The sequence below is a fragment of the Akebia trifoliata genome, chromosome 12 (assembly GCF_017979445.1).
Source record: "Akebia trifoliata isolate Shusen 1 chromosome 12, ASM1797944v1, whole genome shotgun sequence".
Lineage (NCBI taxonomy): Eukaryota > Viridiplantae > Streptophyta > Magnoliopsida > Ranunculales > Lardizabalaceae > Akebia > Akebia trifoliata.
Genome location: NC_141386.1, coordinates 2080594 through 2105261, shown reverse-complemented (window position 1 = coordinate 2105261; position 24668 = coordinate 2080594). Strand labels below are relative to the sequence as shown.

Genomic DNA, 24668 nt, shown 5'->3' with positions numbered 1-24668 from the left:
AACTTCTTTATTATCAAGGGGGAGTGGCTTCTTTTTTCCATAAAGAATTATTGGTGTGTAGTAAAATAAAACGGTGTGAATTTGTTTTTTTAATAAATGGTGTGCACATTTCCTCTTTTGGTGTGGCACATATAATTTAATTACTTGGTGTGGCAATAGTAGCTCTCAAAAAAAAAAAAATGAAAAACACTTTCTTACCAAGGGTCGTCTTGCTCAAGTGGATTACAACATTTGCAATCCAACCCCACAGTCGTCTAGATTTCTGGGAAAAACTGAGATCCTAAATAAATAAATAAAACCATTTTTTTTTTAGCTTCATCCAATGTCTTGAAAATGGACATGGACCGCACTTCCCTTCCACTGATCTCCTAATTTATTTTTATTTATTATTATTATTATTATTATTTCTTTTTTTTTTTTGTCCTATACAACCATATAGCATGGGATCATGTTTTTAGATGCCACGAGGCGAGCTCAAAAACACTTAATAATACTAGTCTTACTTAAATATAAAAATAAAAATAATTGATATTTAGAAATTGGAATTGGATGGGTATTCTAAATCATTATTCAAATTATATATATATATATATGGGAAATGTTCGGCACCAAACATTTTGGCAAAACATTTTTCAAAACATGGGTTAGAAGTTTTGGAATCGGCTGATTTTTGGTGATGATGATCTCGGTGAGGAGATCATCATCACCAAAAATCAGCCCATTCCAAAACTTCTAACCCCATCAAAAATGGTTTACAAAAAATGGCCGGTCCACGATTTTTCAACTTGTAAACATAGGGCTAGAAGTTTTGGAATGGGCTGATTTTTAGTGAGGATGATCTCCTCGGTGTAGAGATCATCCTCACCAAAAATCAACCCATTCCAAAACTTCTAACCCATGTAGGAGTATGGGAATAGATCAAGAGACATGAAAAAACATATGTAAAAACAATGTAACATTCATAAATTTTCAAAATATGGGTTAGAAGTTTCGGATTGAGCTGATTTTTTGTGAGGATGATCTCTACGATGGGATGATCATCCGAAAAAAAAAATCAGTTCAATCTGAAACTTCTAACCCCATTAAAAGTGATTTAAATGTGGACCATCGATTTTTTGCCAATAATTTGTAAATCACTTTTGATGGATTTAAAAGTTTCAGATTGAGCTGATTTTTTGTGAGGACGATATTCTCATCATAGTGACTATCCTCGCTTAAAAATCAGCTCAATCCAAAACCTCTAACCCATATTTTGAAAAACCATTATTTTTACATACGTCCCATGAACCGCCCCCTAGAAGTATATTATATCTATTTGGGTTTGAATTGAATTTTATTGGAGAGGATATTTCAATATCCAAATTTGAATCCATATCCAAAAACTTCGAATAATATTTTATTATTTCAATATGAATATGGATAATGGACTATCAATTGATAGACTTACTAAACCATAGTTTTTAAAAATCATCCCTCTTTTTGACAATTTCACTGTTTTAGTGTAGGATCTGTATTATATCATTCAACTTTCTTGATCTCCTTCCTTTGATAAGGGATATTGTCTAAGTGTTAAAGTAGTGACTTCTCCATGTTTAGTAGTTTAAACCTTTAAAATGTTTTTGTATAGTTTTATAATATGTTATTAACGTTCATACAAAATTATTTGTTTTGTCCAGGATAAAGAACCAACTAGAAGGATCTGAATATTATCGAAGATGTTCCTAAAGAAGAAATAGCAGTTGTTGCCTGTTTCATGGCGATTATGTTCAAGACTTATCTATGATATTTGATATATATTTCATATTATTATTTTGAAAAACCTTGCGTGATTTGATTTGTTATGTTTGTATCTTGTATTTTATTAGTGGTAATGGACCATAAATCAATTAAGAGAGATTCAACAAATTTAACTTTTATTTCTCCCAATATTTTCATAAATTTTTCCCTATAGGTAGCTTTGTAATCTTGTATCAGGGATTGTAATATATTTTTTTCATGGAAAATAGTGAAAAAAAAAAAAATCTTATCATTGTCCATGAATGTAAGCAAATTTTGCCAAACCACGTAAACTCTCTCTCTCTCTCTCTCTCTCTCTCTCTAAGTTACTAAATTTATCGTTATTTCTCGCAACAAATTTTCTACTACAACATTCAATTTTGTGAGTAGATCATTAAACTTTGTTGTTCAATATTTGCAATATTCCTTCTTTTTTCTTTTTTTCTCTGGAAAAATATAGAATTTATTAGCATAAAGAAGTTATATAAAAAAATATCATTCCTCAACACTTCTCACTTACATTTACATGATGTACTTTCAACTATTATTTTTGAAAGATTGGTGGCAAAAACAATCAAGAACAAACCAAAAATAGAAAAGGGAAAAAGATCTAATGGGTTCATATTTTAAACTAACACCAATCCCATTACCCAAAATTTTGCAAAACCATTAAAATGGAGTTTTGGTGGATTCAAAGATTCAAGCTCAAATCAAGGGGTGAACTTTTGTAATATCTTTGAATATATGAATGTGCTTAAAATGAGATCTTGCTCAATAGTTTATAGATTAAATCTGAATCTCAAATCAAGAATTTGAATCAAAATTTAATCAACTAATGTACCTATTGAGAAGCCAAGAAAACACATTTAGTTCCTTCCTTATAATTCTTTCCGATGTCTTGACCTGACGATAAAATCACAAAGGTAGTCAAGTATAAAATCACACATACAAAAGACGGCAAGATTTATGTGGTTCGACAATGTATCCATCCATTTTGATGAAATCAACGATTGATAACCCTAACGAAGAAATTACATCTTGAGATGCCTCCAATACACTGACATTAAAAAATCAGCAAAGAATGAGAGGAAAAGAGACCCCATTTGAAATAATGTGATCTAACTGAGGAAGGTAGCAACATTAATTGCAGTATCTGAATCTGAATTCCCACCCGATCATTAGGTGTGTCACTGAATCCAAATTCTCGCCCAAGTTTTTAATATAAAAAATCCAAAACTCAACCCTTTCTTGTAATAGTCTAATAATAAGAGAGAGAATGAATGTTTTATAATCATAAAGCATATATTATGATTATTTAAGACTCATTCAGAGATCTATAAATTTATACCAAAAATATGATATTTTGAACAACCCATAAGAAAATCAACATTACAACTCAAAGAAGAATTGCTGCCCCAATGACAACCAATATTCTTGACCTAGATTCATTTCTTCTATCATCACAGTTTGGCTTTTTGGTTGAATGGTTTAGAGTGTCTAAGCAATTGTAACTTTGGGTATATCTCATTCTATTGGGGAAAGAATTTTTACATTGACATCTTAATCTAAATGAATATGAAGACATCCCCAACATGCCTTACGGCACACTTTCCTGTTTGGACTACAGCTTTCTGGACTGATACACACAAAACGAATATCATTTATGACTTTGGAGCCATTTGAATCAAGCATGCCGTTGATGTTTCTAGCCATTGGATTTCATCACCAGTTAGTTTGATTATCAATAAAAAGATTCACATAGGGTGAGAGAGAATGAGAAAGTTGCTGAAAGAGAGGGTGAGATAGAGGAGCAATAAAACCTAAGCACATATTCTATGAGATTAACAAAAATATTGAAAACTATTAATAATAATAAAAAAAAAAACATTAAAAAACGCTAAGACCTTATAATTCCACAACCATAAAGGTGTTAAACCATAGTAATAAACTATCACAAACCAACCATGATAATACCCACATTATGCATCATAGATCAACATATATACATGAATTAAGATCTAGAAATCCTTGTACATTTTTAAAGCATGGATTTCCTTCTGAAAATATCATACTATGTTCCTCTAGAGAGTAAACAAATGATCAAAAAAACAATTAAAAAAATACGACATTTTACTTGAATCTTCATTATGTTAAAAAAAAATACCATGTTAGTAGTTGTTTCATCTCCATCCTAATAACCAGATTGCATTGATTTCCAAACCAAAGTGGTATAAGTGTTTCTTTTCTCTTTATAAGCTTTATTTCAGTCAAACTAAGAAGAATTCAATGGAACTTGGGCTATGTACTCATAGTTTTTAAAGAAAAAGACTTTCTTGTTTTGCAAATAGTATCTCTATTATAATATTTCAATGGAAAGATATGAATGTAAGAGCCTTTACCAGGTTGAATGTGTTGTCATTTAGCGGAATGGCAAAATATCTTCGACATTTTGAACATCTTTTGTGGTGGTATAGTGGGTTGGAGTATTTCATCTACAAAATGTAAAAAAGAGGAAGATCGGAATAGAGGAGTCTGACATCAAAAGATCAACAACTCAAAGATACTATTAAAAACATAAAAGATGATATAATAATAAAAAGATCATTTGCAGGTGAAAAAAAACATTTGAAACTGTATATAGCAAATTGCAAAACCATTTGTAGGTTAAAAATAAAAAACATATTTGAATTGCCTTTTATCACGTGTGTATGTGCCCCTTACACCTTGGAAAGTTTTCAATGAAGAGTGAGAGACCATTCTCACACCCCTAATAAATGTCCAACACTTGCTGGTCTACCTATCATCTTCAACCCTTAATGGTATATCAATGGTTCTTTTATATTGTTCAAAACAACACAAAATGAAATGTAACTGCTGATTTAAATAATGTCTAACCATTAAAATGAATTGGTTTGTAACTAGATTACCATTGCAAAAAATATGTAGAAAATGTCTAATGGGTTTAGATTTTATACCATGAATTAGTTAGTATTCAGATTGCCATTGTCAAATTCATGGTTATGATGAAATATAATGTGCAAAATTCTTTGACATAGTAATTAGTCCCAAAACCTATTTTATATCGTGCGTTAAGTCCCCAACATATAAAAATCTTATACTAAATCAATGTGTGCTAAAAAATTTAAAGCAACACTAATGATTGTGTGATAAAAGGGGGTAAAAAGAACCATGAGTTACATACCTGGGGCAATGATTTTTAGATAATAAGAATTAAAAGAATAAGCAAAAGTCTTGTTTTCAATTACCCTTTCCTAAGGCCTCTTTACACTCCAAGGCCATCTCAAATTAGATCCAAAGAAGAAAAAAAATAAAGAAAAAACTCAATAAAAACAACATTAACATCAATAATTATAAAATTAATTTAATCACAAAAAAAATTATAATTTATCATAAATGCACCATTGAAAAGAAATGGTAGCAAAACACCTCACCTGGGTATATCTTTTTTCCGAATTGATTTGTCTCTAGCAATTTTTAATGGTTTCTGCATCTAGTAAGCAGTAAGGAAAGTTATTTTTCCTAAACCAAAAAATTAACAGTTAAGAATAGAGAAATAAGGACACACACAAAGTTAACCATTTTGGATGGCTTAGTTTTTCCCTCGTGTTACAATTTGATTTAGAAGGATGGTTGTGTTTCTCCAAGACACCCAACTTACAAACCCCATCCCAAATAGACACCAATATAACTAAAAGTACCGATTCTTTATAACATCAACAGTCCAAAAAATGTTGTGCTTTGAAACATGAACCCGTTCTAAAAAAATATGGCTTTTAAGCACATAAATAGCCCCATGATAAATATACCCACCAATGATAAATTATCAAAAATAAGAGTTTAAACGAAGTTGTCCCACCTCAATCAATGTCTAAAATGAGGGGAGTGCATACCCAACTGGATGACCCGAACAACTTTTATGAGTGGATCCACTCTAATACACCAAGTTGAGTCAATCCAACGTTGGGCACATCAAAAGCTTTTAAAATAACATTAAGTTGACCATTAGGCCAAATACTATTGGGGAAAAATTACATACTAAACCTGAGTCTTAGGCTCTATACAAATTTCACATGATATTGGAATAATGCCATCCATGATTGCTCTTCGATCCTTTGATTATCAAGTATGTATGACAGAAAAGCATTAGAACTAAATTCTAATTAAAGAAAAATATTAAAAGGAATTCAAAAGGAAGAAGAAGTGTACCAATACATGAGAAGTGTAACTGTGGTAAAGGATAGAGAAAAATAAAATTAAACTGGGTCTCCCATGAACATGGAGTTTGGAGCTTGCCCTCCAATAGAATGTTGGACTTGAAGACGGTGAAGTCAACTGTAAGCTCTTTTTTAGAATGTAATCCTCTCACTCTTAGTTAGCGAATGAAATGATGTGGCTTTATGAAACCCATTTGGTAACCAAATGATTATGCTAAAAACCATTTTCAAATAAATATTAGTATATTACCAAATAGTTAAAAGTGATTCCTAGGGATAATATATTTACACCATTTAAATTGAGTGTTTAAGATAGACGATGATGATGAGGCTTTGAGGATGATTACTAAACTTTAATTTCATTTTAAAATTATAGCTTCAATTCTTTAACATTAATCCATACCATTAAATAGATAAACACATTAAATACCAAAACAGAAGCTTACAGAAAATGAAGGTTCATAAATGCGTATTGTAACACATAAAAAGTCTCTGCAGCATTTCGTCAAATAGATGTCAAACGATGGTATGAAGGTTCATAATTATCTTTTTCTTGCTCCCAAACAACAAATTTCTTAAGATCAAAAAACAAAAATCAAAAAATAAAACAAAAAGAGAGAGAGAAAAAGTGTGTTTTTCACCTTAAGTTAGAGAGAAGGATTCCAAGAACCTCACCTCCAATCTCCAGCACAAAACCATTGAATTTTAGAGAGAATGAGAGTTTTTTAGCAATCTAAGAGAAATAAAATCAAAGTTTTCTGAAGTTAGAAGGAGAGAGAGTTGCTTGCTTGAAGTTAGAGAGAATGAGAGAGGGTTTCAGACCCCTGCAGGACCTTTTATGCCTTCAAACCCTTGCGGAGATATCAAATTTCCAGCTAGAGATCAAAGACAGAGATTTTCTGTTTGATGTTGAAGACGAAGGGTTTTACTATTTATTTTTTTCAAAATAGAGAGAGAGTTGAACCGCATGAGATAGAGATGGGAGTGAGCAGCGGGAGATTGAATTTTGTTTTTAATTTTCACATCATCGACATTCGTAATCGGATTAAACCTCAGCGTTGTTTACGTGGAGGGATAAAGTTTGGCCTACAATTGATTGGATGTTTGTGTCACACAAAATTGCTCCAATGTATTTGTGTTTTATTATAGAGTCGTGCTAGGATGACACAAAGGTGATGCAATAATGTGGTGGTGCGCATATAACCATAGATGTGTTTTTGCAAGATACGAGTAAAAAGTATCTATGGTTATGTGCGCACTACCATATCATTTGTGTCTCCATTTGTGTCATTCCAGCATTTTCCTATTATATATATATATAGCTGTAGACACATAAAATTACAATATGTTTTATCTTATATGGGCAAAAAAGTTTGAAATGGGCTGATTTTTGTGAGGATGATCTCTAATCTCTAAGACGAGGTAATCATCCTCACCCAAAATCAACCCATGCCAAAACTTCTAACCCCATGTTTATAAGAAGAATCTTGAATCATCCATTTTTTGTAATTCACTTTTAATGAGGTTAGAAGTTTTGGAATAGGTTGATTTTTGCGATGATGAACCTCTCATCATAGAGATCATCCTCACAAAAAATCAGCCCATTATAAATCTTTTTACCCATATAAGACAAAATATGTTATAGCTTTATGTGTCTACGGATCCTAACCCTATATATATGCGGAGAATGCTAACGTAATTTATAAATTAGGAAATGTATTTTCTTTAATTTAAAATGATAACATCGACTAACATATAATTATGTAGACACCCCATTTTTGCATCCACCTGATTAATCAACTTGTCAACCCGATCGCAACGATTCCCTATGATGGATGTTTATTCAATTACTTTATTTTGTTACCAGATATGTTTCAGAAATCCGGATGAGATATCTCGAACTGACAAAACTTTAAAAACCACGTTACGTTAGAAAAATACGATCCCAGAAACATAGAAATCATTATCTTTCAAACAAAAAGAAGCTTCACGATAAAAATCATTAAAAATTTGCCAAATTATCAAAATACCTCTAACATCAAAATAATCCTAGAGCCTACGTTACGATTAGGAAAACTCATTCAAACACATAAAATAACAAATCGAAACCAAATAAATCATTTTGCTAATTTTCACAGAATTTAACAAAATTACGAAAATACCCCTCATAAAATTCATGACCGTTTCACACAAAAAATTTCATAAACGACACAAACTAATATTTCCATTGAATTCCTTATGAAAAATCGATTCTAAAAGATCTTAGAACATTAAAAATCGATTTAAAACGCGAAAAGTCCTCTCCGGGGGCAAAATGGTAATTTCACAATTTTTATAATTAAAATTTTTGAAATTAATTAATAAAATATTAAATAATTAAAGTGAGACATTAATGAAATTAATTTAAAATTTTGAACTAAAATAATTGATCAATCGGACTCTCAGACAAAATTGTTGAGGGTTCGCAAGATATTTCTTTAAGGACCCCTCTATTTAGGGGTCCAAAGAATTAAAGATATAATAGAGGGGGGTTCTCCAAAAAATTAAAGTCAATCAAGCAAGACTAAAGTCAAGGTATTAAAGTCAATCAAGTAAGACTAAAGTCAAAATCTTAAAGTCAATCAATTAAGACTAAAGTCAAAATCCTAAAGTCAATCAAATAAGACCAAAAGTCAAAACCCTACAATAATTTTAATTAAAATACAACTCTACCTAAAACAATTCTAATTAAAATACAATTCTACTTAAAACAATTCCAACTAAAATACAACTCTAAGTAAAAGAACTCTAATTAAACACTAATTCTATCTAAATCAACCTTTAAAAAAAATCCATAAATAAAGGTCCTCACATCCTATTTTCGTATCAAATCATAAACCCTAAGAGAAGTAGGTCAAAAAGCCTCCATAGCCTCCATAAACCCTAGTTTTGGAGCCCCAAGTCCTTACCTAACACCCATTTTTCGATTTTAGCCTAAAAAACACATAAAAGCCCTTCAAAAACACCCTAAAACCCATTAAAAAACTCGAAGAATCCAGATAAAAAAAGAGATACCTTGCCTCGGAGATCAAAAATCAAATTCGGAGACAAAACGAAGCAAGGAGTACAGTACAAGAAGCAGTTTTTATCGGATCTGAGGGAACAAGGTCTTTGTTGTCGGAAAGGTATAATTTCTTACTTTTTTTTTATCTAGGTTTTTAGCAATGTAACTTATTTGGAAAATTAGTAGAGACCGACTTTAGCCGGGCAAGGTTGGTGCCTAACACCTTCCAACCTCGTAACATGATCCCCGAATTCAGTTTTTTTTTTCTGTTCTAGATTAATTCTTTATCCGTTTAGAGTCATTAATCGGTTCCTAGATCGTAATAACTAGGTGGCAACTCCTAAACCTCAAGGGTCAAAAGCGGATCCGCACACCCTGCGGATCGAGGGCGCTTTCAAGTTGATAAGCATTTTCTTTAATTCATAAATAAGGAAATGTTTATAATAAAAAAAATTCAATTTGTTTCATGTGGAAATGTCTTCGAAACCAAGTGTCATTAAAATAATAAAATAAATAGAGCTTATTTCAAACATTTTATCTTATTGAATAAACGATTAATATACAAATTAGGTAAATTCGAGGCATATATTTGGGTAGGATAAATTAATTATAGTATGTGTCACATCTATTTTACCATTGTTGTTCCTACTAAACCAAACTACGAATCATGCTCATTCCAAAGCGATAAACCATAAATCCAAATTCAAACTAATTAAAAATTAGTATCTCGACAAACTTGACATGAAACACCCATAGTTGGAAGCAAACCAGTTTTAGCTGTTGTTTGGAAGCATTGGGTCAAACCCAATACATGGTCCAGAGATGTGGGTAATGTATGTCAGGTGAATAACATATAGAATCGTCACCATACATCAAAGTGGGACACCATTAACATAATAAATAAAATGACACTTTTCACTAGTTTGATTAAATTGGATTTTCTCTCTTTTTCTAAGATTTTAATTATTATTATTCGGGTAGGGCAGTAACATCAGATGCATTATGAAAATTCTACAAATTCTCATGGTATGTCTCGGGAGGATGTTGTTTTTCAATTTATAGAAAATCAAGACTCACATATGTCTCAAGTAACATAGATTCACATAATGTTTTAAAAACTGGATCGATAATCGAATCGAAATTTTGCGGCAAGCAAGGTGGTTAGTTGTCAACGTGGAAGTGGGTTCAATGGGATTTAAACTTAGGTCAAAGGATCAACTCTTCACACGCCTTTACCAACTTAGCTAAGTTGGTACCTTCAAATATTATTTTTTTCTTCGATGGGTAAGCTGGATTTGAACACACGACATCAAAATTGCATTGCTATCAGTCAAACAAACTGAGTTATGGGTTTAATCTCATAATCTAAATAATTATATATAATGATAAAATGTACACCAAAAGAGAACCCTAAAAATTAGTATATACTATATACTGAATAAATAAAAAATATAAGGTTTAAAAACTTAAATCTTTTTAAGTAACATAACGTCGTAAGTTTCAATATTATTTACATTAATCAATGTAAATATCATTGTGAATTTTTAATTTAATTAAGATTTAAGAAGGTTTTTAAATTTATTTAAAATTTTCTATTAAAAAATTTACTGATTTTATTTATTAGTATAATTATTAGAGTTTCAATAGATTTTTATATTTATTTGATTGGAATAAAATTCAATACAAATCTAAAATAATTGATTTTCAAATTTTCTAAGATTTTTCTTATATTTTTACAATAATGAATCTAATAATGAATCATTGAATCTTGTTGAAAACTTGAAATATTTTAAAATTACCAAAATCGTTCCTTAGTAGAAGACGATTGAACCACCAATCAAAACAAACTAACGGTTCTTAGAGCACCAAACCAATATTTATTAAAATCCTGATCGGACCCAATCAAATAGTAAAGGCCAATCCACTTTTTAAAACACTAGTTCCACAACTTTGGCGAGATCATTGCACATATATTCCAACCATACAATAATCACTGGCTTGGTGTGAATTCAAAGAATGTCATAATACATGGGTTGTAAGTAGATAATATTATCTTAAGCACTCATGATTTTGAGATTGGTACATAATATATAGAATTATTCAAAATATCAAACTTTTAGTCCTAATATGTGGCATTTGTTTTATGCCTTCTCCATCTAAACTGAAACATAACTACCCAATGCACCAAAACAGAGATGATAGCCCTATGTTTAGAAATTAGGATAGACAACAGTATCACAAACCACAATTCTTTTCAAACTAAACACACCTAAGTATTACAAGATGCATCACCTCTTAGAAATCTATATAAATTGCCATCATTAAGCATCAATGTCTCGGCTTCATGAGGGCACTGTCAAAAGTAACAAACAATTATGAAACAATTGAAATATTTATTTATAAACTAAAAAGGGGAAAGGGATGGTAGGTGGAGATGTGATGGACGGGTATTTATGACTTAATCTTGAAGACAAATTAATATATTTGTTGGACCTATTGTAGGGAAGAATGTGTAAAATTATCACAAAAACCTCTTTCTTCTCACAATAAGTCATGGAAGATATGATCTTTCTCAATTTCACATGATCTAAAGTGCCAAGTGTATTGAAATTTGTCCACTTTAAATTGAGAAAAAAAAATTACTCACAGCAAAGTCAATCTAAGATTTCACAGAATCCCAGATTGACCAATTATACGAAGTTGTATGTATTGAGAGCATCTCAATTTACAAAACTACACATGCTAGGCGTTGTGCTATTGGTTAACTGGGATTTTGTGAAATCTAATATTGATTTTCAGTGAGCAAAAAATCTCTCCTTTAAATTATATTAATTTATCCAATCAATTTAAATATATCTTATGGAGTCTCTTGACCAATAAATTTGCATCTTAAGAAACCTAGCAAATGATTTGCTTTGGAGAATGAGTTGTTCTCCTTTAAAGGCGTTAGACATCAAAATTATTGTTCTCCATCGATAACTCTTGAATTTTGACTACGTTCACTGGGATGTTAATTTCATAATTTTCTACTACAATTTCCCATGATCGTAAATATCCAAATTGATTAATTGCGAATTATACAGGAATCTTTTTAAATTTAACTATCACAAATAATATATCAAAAGAATTTAAATTTATGAGATTTTAGATCATTTATTGTCTTGTAAAATTTAATAAGATGGCTATAAATCCATTAATTCATCACCACCATACTAGGGATTTTATTTTAGAAGTCGAATATTTCCAAGTGATAATACTTGATCCTTTTGACCATGGAGTTTAGTGAGTATTGGATGCTTGATTATAGTAGAGAGATTTACAGGGTAGACCTATATGTTGCAATTTTATTATAAAAACTTCTTTACTTTATTAAGTTTGTTACTTGAGCAAACCTTACTTTATGAATCATGCTACCATGACTAACTTAGTTAGATCTCAAATCTTACTAAGGTTCTTTGGGTCCACATGAATTATCAAATTATCCATCCAACAACATAGACTTCTTGGTTTCATGGAAAAACTCGGATTCAAAAGAAAATATTCAAGAAAAAAAAAACATTTTTGAGTATGATCGTAGGTATTGAAATGGATGACTACCGAACTTTTAGATTTAAAGCTAAAATTCAATGGTGGAAATTAACCTTTTTTTTCAGAATATTTTTTCAAAGTTCTTAGAATTTTGTCCTTTATAACCCTATGACATCAAATCATGTTTTTTGGATGCCACAAATTGATCCGGTAAGAATCCACTCCAAGGTATGTTAAGTAACAAAATAACACCATAAATTTGAAGTTTATGACGTGAACTCCAAGGTTTGCTTGGAACAAATTTGATAAAATCCCTAAGGTTAAACTAGATTTCATGAAATCTAAGGTTTGGGTCAAGTTTAAAAAAGACTTTTTTTTTTTTTCAAAGTTGTATCTTTTTAATATGATGTTTTTCATGAAATCTATAAGTATGTGGTGTTGGATTGTCATTTTGGTAATACATGTGGGCCCTATGTCCCTTAGTAAGATTTTAAATCTTACTAAGCTACTCATGTTAGGCTGATTCATAAAATAAAGGTTTGTTCGGTAACAAACTTGATAAAGTAAGAGAGTTTTTGTAATAAAATTGAAACAGATAGGTCTGTCCGGTAAATCTCTCATTTATAGACTCATAGAAATTCACGTAACAAAGACAATTAATCTTAAGAATCGTGATAATCTGACTTACCCACGTGGCATACTCAATTGATACCCCTAACATGACAAGTTTGGGAACTGTAGATCTACTCTCCTCAGGATGCAGAATTATGATTCCCCATAAAAGTATAATTTTGCATCTCGAGGAGAGAAGGTCTACAGTCCCCGAGCCTATTATGTTAAGGGTGTTGATTGAGTATGCCATGTGGGTAAGTAAGATTATCATGACTCTAATCTTAATTGATGTGTAGCTAATACTAGTGGAAGTGTGTGCATGGATTTGAAGGTGGAAAGTATAAAAATAGCTATGTGTGTTTCTAAAATTATTGATAATCATCATGTTTGCTCCCTGATATATAGGAAAAAATAAAAATAGAACTTATTTAAGATTACGTATTTGATTCAAAATATGATACAAAAACTTGCAATACCTTAAGATCTGTGACAATAGCTCATAATCTCTGACTCTTGTGCTCTTATTGTTTGTTTTTTGTATTTTAACAAATTTAGTTACCAATCTCAGTGGTCCAAATGATATGGTCCTAATCATCTAATAGGTTTCAATTTTAGAAAAATCACTCATGTTATTAGATAGATAATTGAGATTATAGAGATATTAATTTTATATTGTCAATGTCATTCTCTTTGTTGTGCCTTTTAACTGAAATCAATAATGATCGTGGGTTTTTTAGCCACGAGATTTGATAATTGGTGTCTTGATATCTATATTTAAGAGACCCTAAAATCAAACTAAGGTTAGTTTGGGTTGGTTCAATTCTAGGGGGGTAATCGATTCGATTTCGATTTCGATTCTAGATTTATAGAACCAATCAAGTTCGGTACGGTTCCAATTTTGACTTCAACCCGAACCGAACCAAACCAAACCGTGTGCACCCTACGTTTAAGTGTACAATACCCATATATTTATAGGATTCAAACCTTGGGATCATTTTTTATCTTGTTTTCAAGTCTATCTTAAACCGTTTTAGTAGGTTGTTTTTGTTAGGAACATACCTAATCCATATTCCATTCTTATTCCCTCATTCTATCTAGGGATTTCCCCTTAAAATAGAAATCTTCCAAAAAAAATTTTCTCAAGTCCTTGATTTTTAGGGATTTGATTGACCTATCATGCGTCCGATTTTATCTAAGCGGCTATCGGAGGTTCAACTCCCTTTGAGGAAAGTAATCCAACTTATCTGAGAGCCCTTGATTTGTCAGACTCGAGTACAAAAGGTCGGTACCTTCTAATCTTTTTTTATCCCAATGTGCCATGTGTCATCTTCTGGTGCCTTACGAAAAATATCCCTTGCACAAACAAAGGAAAATAGGTTATTAATAAAAAAAGATTTGATAATTATAAAATCTTTTAAAATTAATGTCGCATATTAGTATCCTTAAATTTTCATTTTAAAAAAGAAATTCTATATAAACTTCCCCATAGGATTGTAACTTTGAATATTGTATTATTGAGGGATTTGCTCATCCTTCTTCAATATGTTAATCGTTCTTTATTATTTTGGATTCAATATATTTGCACTTGTTGATGCAAATTCCGTTCGTTGTTCCTGGCATTTCAAACATTCGAAATGAGTTCATGGTCACTTAGCCAGAATGGATAGGAGTACTTGGGCGCTGGAAAGATGGTGAAGAGGAGAATTGACAAACATGTGGTAATGAGGAGGGTGGCGATAGTGGTGTGTCAATAGAAAAATCGTTGACAATCTTCGTTATCCCTCTCCTCTCTTTCTCTCTCTCAATGGAAAAAAACCTACCATTTGTTGGCCCGTCCGCATTTCTTCAAAGGGAAATTTATTGAAGGTTACATGTTTAATTTAACGTATGATACAAATAAAAGAAAATAGATTATTAGAAATCCAGATGGTATGGTAATTTTAGTTTCTTGTGCTCGTTTTGTTTGCTTGAACTCCCTTCCCTAATTACTTTCAGAAGATCTACTCAACAACATTTGAGACATGTTTTGTGCCATTTTAGTGAAGCTTCAACAATGTTCAATGCATTTCTAAGTTATGGATAGAAAAATTTCTAATAATCTTTTTGAACAGTATAATTATTAAAAATGATTTTAATGTTCTCTTTTGAGTTCAAGGATTTGTATAATAGAAGGAATTTACTTTTAAGGAGATAAAAAATTTCTTGGAAAATGGTCATGGAGAAATGACTTTAGGTGAAAAATGAATTTCACCATTCGATTGGATTTCAAGGTCACTCGCCCCAGAACTTGATGGAACCAATTTGGCAAATAATCAAGTCAACTCACCTGAGTTAGCTAAAAATTGCACTAAGCCAACTAAGAAATTCGACCGAGAGCAAAAATAGTTATAAGATTAATATATTTTTATTTAACTAGTTTGAGTTAATTTTCTAGTTTTAAAATTGTGGTTTTAGTTTTGAGTGGGGGTAATTGTGAGAGAGTAATTTTTCTTATTTTTAATTTTTTGGATCAATAAGCCTATTTTTAATTTAATGAATTCTGTAACTCAATATTATCGGGATTTGAACCCAGGTCTCTCGTATCATCATCCAGAACCTTTACCAACTAAGATAAGTGGCACCTGCCAAGAGAGTAGCATTAAGAGGTGGGAAAATCATTTTCTTAGGAATGAGATGGGAAAACATTCTCTCTCCTTGGATGGAAAATTGCTTTGGTGAAAAATTGAATTCCCAGGAAAATGCGTAATCATAAACCTAAAAATTGTATTTTCTATAAAAATCAATTTTCTCCCCATTTTCATGTACAATGACATAAACCTAAGCAAAAGATAAAAAATGTAGACAAAAGTACCAAAAAAATAGAATGCTAGAAACTTTGACCTAAGGAAAAATATGATTCATGTTATGGACCCTAACTATTTGGATTAAATTGAAGGGTTTTGTCACATGTGGAACTGATACTGTCACTCCCATATTTAAAAAATGGGACATCTGAGGTACGATCAGTAGGGTACTTTGAACCTAAGGAGTAAGGGTATCAATGGGCCAGTCTGGTATTAATCAAGCCTTAACACCCTAGCCCAAGCCCAACAATTTAAAAAGATCTTAGCCCAAAGATTTGGTGTGGGTTAAAGAATATTGCTCCTCCATTCCACTCGGTCCAAAAGTCAAGTCTTTGGGCCTATTCCAAGCCCATCTTATCTAATAGGTTTTGTTGAGTCTTTAGTGCTGATTTAGATGTTTTAGACTAAAAAATAAAAGAAAGAGGGGGAGTGGGATGGACCACTCATCAGGCTTGACTCGGAAACCTAAACTCGGCCCGGTAATTATATTGGGTAGTTCCTACCCGGCCCAAAATCTATATGGGCCTCATTTAGTACCTAAGTCTGGTCCCACAAGAGGTACCTGATCATCAAAGAAGATAGGAAACATATTATATTAAATTGGCTTAAACTATAGGGTTACATCATCAACGTGGTACACGAGTAGAGGGATGAGCCACCCCAACAACTCTTCACAGAACAAATTCCTTTACATTTGATGGTTTTGTTAATGTACTACTGAAGTAAATAAGTAATGGTCCAAGGGAGCTCTTCATTGAAACCTACAAATCGTCTTTGATTGATTCAAATATCCATGTGGCCCATCCATCAACTACTAATTTCGTGTAAATAATTTGTAAAACTATGGTAACATCTCATGTCCAATTTGATCAGATAACAACCAGGTCAGATCAATTTGATTGGAAGAAAAATCAATTTGTATACCTTCTCACATTTATCGATCGAGTCCTATCTGATTGAGATATGGTTGATTCAGAATCAATCCAATAGATTATCAAATTTGATGTGATCATGATTAACTTCTAGGGACATTAGGGAGTTTGCTCAACGGTAAAACTAGTGATAAGGGTTTGTTCTCTCACGTCGTGTGTTCAAAATTGGGCTCAGCAGTAAAACTAGTGACGGGGGTTTGTTTCCTCTCGTCGTGTATTTGAATTTGGGTGGTCTTCTAACTTATTCTATTGCATGTTATACTACGTGAAAAATAAATGAGCAAATTAGACACTAAAGCCTGTCGAATTTAGCCCCTTTTTTCACATAGTGTTTAAAAGAGCAGCATCGAATTTACCCATTTTTTCACGTAATGTTGTGAAACTTCCCTGGGATTGGGAATCGTAGGGGCTAGTTCCATCCTAAAGGGTATGCTAGCGACGAAAAAATTAATTTTGAGCGAATATTTCTTACCATTATTCCAACAATTTTTATTTTAATCATATTTATAAACAGTCTTCAAGAATTGACTTTGAATTGTTTCCAAGCCCATAATGAACAATCTGATCAAATCTCAATCCTTAAAAAAAACACCAAACATGCTGACTTTTGTTGATGTCACTCTGATACCAAAAAAAGAAAAAAGCCATGAGGAATGGTTTCAAAACTCGTTCGAGACCGAGATGTATCGCCTGAGTCATCTCAATATCAGGCATGGACAAGATTTAAAACCCCATGTTCATTTTCCTCATTTTGAATGAGAAGTCTCAATTGTATCGAAAAACTCGTCTGAGACAACTCAATATCTGGCATAGACGAGACACGACGCGAAATCGAGCTTTAAAACCATGCCATGAGGTGTACGTTGGAAATCTGAAGTTGATTATCTACCCAACTCCCTTAAGTACAGGATCATCACGACGAATATATACCTTCACGCACAAACAGAGAGAGAGAGCCACTCACGGGCACAAACAAGAACAAAAAGCAAAAAAAAAAAAAAAAAAAAAAAAAATTTAAGAAAAACAACATTTTAAAAGAAAAAAAGAAGTGCAACCAAAAGAAGCTCTCGTGTGGTTTAGCTTGTTTGCCTGTGAACCTCACTCTCTTTCTCTCTCTCTTTCCTATTAAATGTCAGAAGAAAATCCCGTGAACCCTCTCTCTTTGTCACTTTTGATTCTCTTCTTATTCTTAGTGAACAAACATATATACTTATAAAAAGCTCCACTTTAACCAATTTCTTCAGAAACATTCAACATTCTTTCTATATTTCTCTTTCTCTCCTCTCTCCCTCTCATTTTCATTCTCATTCTCTCTAAATGTCAAATTTTAGACATAATTTGTGTATTATGTTTCTTCTTCTTCTACTAAATTCAGGCCAAATAGTTTGTCACACTAAAGGAATCCGACCGAGGAAGTCGTCGTCTTCGAAGCGATTTTCGACAAATATAACACATACCCAATTCACAGAACAACAATTCATGAAATGGGTCAGATTTGTTGGGAGTCTTAGACACTCACTCTTCTCTGCAGCTATGAATAAACTCTTCCCTTCATACACTCTTTATGTATGTAAAAACCCATTATATGGAGATTTTACGGAGATTCAAGCCGCCATTGATTCGCTTCCATTTATTAATCTTGTGAGAGTTGTGATCAAGGTCAAAGCTGGAGTTTATACGTAAGTATCAGATTATCTGAATTTTTGTTTAATTTGTGTTGTTTTCTTGTTCTGCCAATTGGGTCTGATTTTAAGTTCTAAAATTAACTTCATTTTTTTTTTTTTTTTTTGTTGTTGTCATTTTTGGGTCTCAGTCTGATTCTGAAAACAGTGAAGTTTCATGGAGAAAAGTGATTTGGTCCTTTTTATCTCTTATTCTGTTTTTTTATTTCTGATCAAAATTATTTATTGAAATTGGGTTTGATTTTAAAATACTAATAAGTGGGTGATTTTATTTGATTTTTCTTTCTAATAATATTGAATTTTTTTTTATTATTGTAATTAAGTAGAATGTGAAATGGTTTTGATTCCATTTATTTATTTATTTATTTATTTATTTTTCTTAGGGAGAAGGTGAATATCCCACCATTAAAATCATTTATAACCATACAAGGAGCAGGAGCTGATAAAACAATAGTACAATGGGGAGATACAGCACAGACGCTTGGGCCTAGAGGACAACCTATTGGGACTTTCAATTCTGCAACTTTTGCTGTGAATTCTCTTTATTTCATAGCCAAGAACATTACTTTTAAGGTAAATTAATTTTCAACAATTCAATCAAATAAGTCTCTAATTCTCTTATGGGGAGCTTTGTTTAGAGAGACACCATGGATCAAGGCCTACGTACGTCTTCGTATTTTATGGGTGCCAAACGCTTATCTCTCAATATTTAATTTCTTTCATTCTATAATTATATTCCGATGATTAAGTCAATAGAAATTTTAATAGAGTGATATATTTTAAAGAGTCTGATTGCATACATATATGTTTTTTTTTTTTTTTAAATCTCTGGTCGCATCATACTTTGTTCTGCATATATCATATTTAGAAAATTACAATAAGTGTCCTTTATGAAGTTTCATGGAAAGTCTTCTTCACGTGGAGTGAACTTGTACGTATTTGACTTATAGTACTTTTGATTTATCTGACTGTCAGATCACGTATTGTTTGATGAGTCATCTTTTGCTTATTATCACACGGAGTGAGTGAGTATCGTTGTCATTTTGAGATTTGGATCCCAACATCCTACTGAATTCACATCATCGACTTTCACTTTCCCAATTTGTACTCATATGGGTCATTTTTCTCAGTTCGGTTCGCACCCAAAAACTTTTAATTCATGTTCCTAGATCCATTTATGCCATTTTTTTTTTAAATTAATTTAGTGAGACATATGATGTGTTTGTTACACATATACATATTAATATGATGAATATATAGTTGGTTTATTTTATTTTTTTTAAATTTAAATTCTCCCTCTCAAAAAAAAAAAATAAAAAAAAATAATAATATATAATATGGTGTATGTTGCAGAACACCACACCACTACCAGCAGCAGGAGCAGTTGGAAAGCAAAGAGTAGCATTTAGAATATCAGGGGATACAGCAGCCTTTTGGGGTTGTAGATTCTTAGGTGGTCAAGACACACTCTATGATCATTTGGGCAGACACTACTACAAAGATTGCTACATTGAAGGCTCTGTTGATTTCATTTTTGGAAATGGCCTCTCACTTTATGAGGTAAAATTATTTCTTTCATATTTTTATTTTAAAAAAAAATTAGGGTTGTCGATGGATCAAATCATATAACCCTAAATCCAATCCATTCTGATCTAATAACTATGGGTCTGATTTAAGGATTTGGGTTTCGATAATGTGTTTGAGATATATAAATGATGTATATTTATATTTTACATTTGAGAAATGATTTTCTAACGCCCCCTGACATGGCATGTGTTAGAACTATAGATTCTTTTCCTCGAGATACACAACCCACATATTTACAAGGATGTAGAGTTTTGTATCCTGAGGAAAAAGAATCTATGGTTCTAACATATGCCATGTCTGGGGCGTGAAAAAATCACGACTCTTAATATTTTAGGTAGATATATGATATTGTGATGTATGTTATATTTTATATGTACTATTGTTAAACATGAATCAGGTTGGATTAGGACCAATTCGAAAATATTGAACTTTTAGATCAAATCGAGAACAATATATCGAATCCAATAACTAAACACATATGCCTAATATTTCTAACCAAACCTGGTCTACAATGGCCGGTTCAAAGCCTGGCCCATTGACACTCCGATCAATGGAATCATGTTCCTTGGATCTATTCTCTCTGAATCCACATATTTTGCTTTTTGAAATGTGTTCATATCTATTCTCACTAATTCAATCTACGTAATTAGCAGGGATGTCATGTGCATGCAATAGCACAGAACTACGGGGCGTTGACGGCCCAAGGCAGGGCAAGCCTTTTAGAAGACACAGGGTTCTCATTTGTGAACTGTAAGGTCACAGGATCTGGAGCACTATACCTTGGTAGGGCATGGGGAACATTCTCTAGGGTTGTTTTTGCCTACACTTACATGGACAATATCATTGTTCCCAAAGGCTGGTACAATTGGGGTGACCCTAACAGGGAAATGTAAGTTTTTTCTCTTTAATTTTTTTAATTTTATGAATATATAAATCCAATCAGGATAGATCATCATCCATCGAGACCCATGTTATTAACCAAGAGTCAAAAATTCCCATGTGGTATCTTCAGGCCCACCGCCTGACCCCGTCGAATATGATCTTGATTGGTGATTAAAATTTAGAATTTTTATCATTATCGGGCAACAAAAAATTGGGTTTCAAGCCCACCATTAAAAGGCTAAAACCCAATAGATAAAAATCATCTGTGATGTTGATTTTGGAGTGTAGGTACAAAGATGTGGGTCACTGGGCCTGAATAACGGACCACATGGCAATTTTTGGTGCTAGGGACATCGATCCTGAGCGACAAAGATACTAGAGGATTAATATTAGGGAAATTTACTTAAAGGACCCTTGCAGAAGGGTTTCTAGCTAAATAGTCTTTAAGTTTTGTGCAGTAGCTTGATAGGAAATTTAGTAAACTTTTTCTTTCTTAATGGTCCTTCGTTACTGGCGAACTCATCTTTTTTTTATTTACTATCGAGTTCATCACTTTTTATTACTGTCGAACTCGACATTGGTAAAACTCACCCATTTTTAATTTTCAAGTTTTTTCGACTAAAATACATGGAAAGATTAACTAAAAACTTGAGATAATGATTTGTTTAGATGATTTCAACCCAAAAGAATTATTCTTGATAGATTTTCATCTCAAAATTAAGAAAAAAATATATATATTGAAAAAATCCTAATTTTTCACATACATCTTCAAAATATTTAAAAATAGTTTCTTCTTCTTTCTTAAATTATTTTCGACGGAATGAAGACTCTGAAATTTGATTGAGATGTCAAAAATCCAATTTCTGGATGAAAAGAATGAACTAGAATGGTTAGGGCATTCAGTGGTGAGAATTGTGGGAAATGAAATCCAAGGACCATTTAGAAAGAAGAAGTTTACTAAATGTCCTGCTAAGCTGTCATAAAAAACTTAGGGACTATTTAGAAAGAAACTCTTCCAAGAGTCTTTCAAGTAATTTTCCCCTAATATTATTATAACAAATCATAACCTAATGGACGGTGCCTACTATCTTCACCACTCACTTTCCATTTCTCTTTTTTTTAATTAGCTTAAAGTCCTTAACCAATTTGACATGCGTAGCCATTCAAAATCACAGAATTGGTCCTTTATTTAATTAATTTTTTGATAAGCTGAGGTCATTTTCGGAATCCACTAAAAAGAAGGATGTTTGGTGAACTTTAACAGTATGTATATGTCGTCTTCTATGGTGGAATATGCGTGTACTGCATTGGCCCTTATATATATTACTGTCATAGTAATAGTGGATGACACGTGCGTACTTGCATTTGGAAACTTGTTCACAATTTCCCCAAATAAAATTAAAAATTAAAAATATATATATTCGAAAAATACTTAAATGTATGAATGTTACAGCAAACTGTCAATATATCCTATCTCTAGCATCAAAAGTGCAATTGAACTAACTTTTAAAAAAAGTGGTGCCATTGAGTATGGAAGTCCAACAAATAGGCTCCAATCCCTCTCTTTCTAAGGGTTTTCTTCTTGTACATGTACCTCTTATCTTTTAAGACTTTTCTTATTTTAGGTTTTCTTTTTTCAAAGAAAACTTTCAAGAATTTTTTTTTTTCAAAAATAGATATTTATTATGAATTATCCTAATTTGTTTTTTCTAGTGTAATTTCATTAACTAGGGTGTTATAAGATAAGGTTGGCCTGGAATAAATAAAAGTTATTTTCATTAAAAGTTGGTTAACATTTCGTCACTTTCTTTTCAAATGGAATAATGATAAATTGACTCCTCTTTTACTCTCTTGACGTGGCATGTGCAGAGAATCATAGATTTTCTTCGGGATACACAATTGTATATCTTCATAAATTTGCGTAATTATGTATCTCGAGAAAAAAAATATGATTCTATGCATGTATCACATCAGAAAGGAGGGGGGAGGGGGGGTTTATGTTAGAAGGGGAGTCAGAAAATCACGACTCTTTTAATAATACAAATTTACAAAGATCCTTCTGGACATCAAGGGCGGAGCTATAAGGAGTTCGTGGGTATGTTGCACAAAACTTTGAGACAACCTTGTATTTTAAATTAACTACATGCCTCATTTGCCCCCACCTCATTCTAATCCCCCTCCCCACTCTTTTAGTTTTTGAAGAAGACATTAACTCTTGACGGGGCCTTCTCTCATAAACTAATTGGAAAAAACCTAAATATCACTTTCTTCAACTTTCATCCAAAAATCTCTAAATTTCTACTCAATACCATCCATCTTCAAGCTCTTCAACTATACCATTAACTATATTTTGCCCATACTACAATAAAATCTTGGCTCCACCCTTGCTAGGGATGATTAAATAATCAAATGTTAAGATAGTGTGGATTAAATAATCAAACAAAGTAACAATTCCTTTCAAAAGTTTTGAACAAAAGTAATTATCACAGTAACTAAGTTCAGATTTGATAATTATTTGGAGGGATTGTTTCGATCCAGTAAAATTGGATAGATGTAGGAAAGTTTCAAAAAAAATCGGAAAAATTTTAAAAATGTTTTTTTGTACTATAAGGTAAAGTAGGTTCTCTTTTTAGGTATATTTTAGGGAAGAACAATGGTTGTGGAGGCTAAGTCTTGGACATGTGTACTTTAAAACTATACTTATGCTAAATTTAGAATTTTATATCAACTTAACAATCCTTATAATATGACTCACCAGGTGGCATACTCAATCTACTCTCCATGAAGTGGACAAGTTTGGGAATTGTAGATCTGTACGCATCGGGATACACTTTTTATGGGGTAGTGCAATCATGTATCCTGAGACATACAGATCTATGGTTCCCAAACTTGTCGCATCAGGGAGTCGATTGAGTATGCCACCTGGTGAGTCATATTCTAACATGAAGGGCTAACAATGGGTCCGCCTCGAAATCCTAGTCAAAGTCTAGGCTGACCCACAAGGATCAAGTTGGGTTGGACCCCATATCAAACATACTTTTCTTATGTATGTATATATATATATATATTGGACAGGGTTTGGTGGACAAAATTATAGACAAAGTTTTTTCTTATATTTTGTGAGGATGATCTCTAAGAGTTAAATTTGTTTTTTAACTTTTTTTGTTATTTTGGGCTTATTAGTGTTACTTGTTTGTTTATATGGTAGGACTGTTTTTTATGGACAATATAAATGCATGGGTCCTGGAGCAAGCTATGCTGGAAGAGTTTCATGGGCAAGAGAATTAACTGATGAAGAAGCCAAGCCTTTTATTTCATTGAGCTTCATTGATGGATCAGAGTGGATCAAATTATAATCTTCTTCACACCTCATTGATTTTACAAAAATCTATATGTAAAGCCCAATAGTTTTCCTTTATATAATCTTTCGGTGAATTTTCATTTTATTGGTCTCCCTAATGATCAAGTCTCAATAAAAAAAAGATCCGGAAAATCAGTTTAGAATGTTTGAGAAAACGAAATTGCGCGAAGAGAAAATGAGAAGGAAA

General features: G+C 32.1%; 2 protein-coding genes and 1 long non-coding RNA gene across 6 annotated transcripts in view; 2 read left to right on the top strand and 1 right to left on the bottom strand.

The window, feature by feature from the left end:
- Positions 1-1916, top strand: part of LOC147388552 (putative disease resistance protein RGA3) — a 59766-nt gene extending 57850 nt beyond the window's left edge. For all 4 annotated transcript variants that reach the window (XR_015170492.1, XM_086417961.1, XM_086417960.1 and 1 more), the window contains one exon: positions 1677-1916. The gene's annotated coding sequence lies outside the window, so the exon portion shown is untranslated. The remainder of the gene's footprint in view (positions 1-1676) is intronic.
- Positions 1917-3087: 1171 nt separating this feature from the next.
- On the bottom strand, positions 3088-6646 carry LOC147388551 (uncharacterized). Its single transcript, XR_015170809.1, has 2 exons — positions 5229-6646; positions 3088-4268 (listed from the first exon to the last, which is right to left on the bottom strand). It is a non-coding gene; the product is annotated as an uncharacterized LOC147388551 (long non-coding RNA).
- An 11448-nt stretch (positions 6647-18094) lies between these two features.
- Positions 18095-24579, top strand: LOC147388550 (Pectin lyase-like superfamily protein). Its single transcript, XM_086419551.1, has 5 exons — positions 18095-18648; positions 19035-19224; positions 20005-20211; positions 20892-21127; positions 24329-24579. The coding sequence occupies exons 1-5, from the start codon at positions 18287-18289 to the stop codon at positions 24474-24476; spliced, it is 1143 nt and encodes a 380-aa protein (XP_086275677.1). The 5' UTR covers positions 18095-18286; the 3' UTR covers positions 24477-24579.
- The last annotated feature ends 89 nt before the right edge of the window (positions 24580-24668 follow it).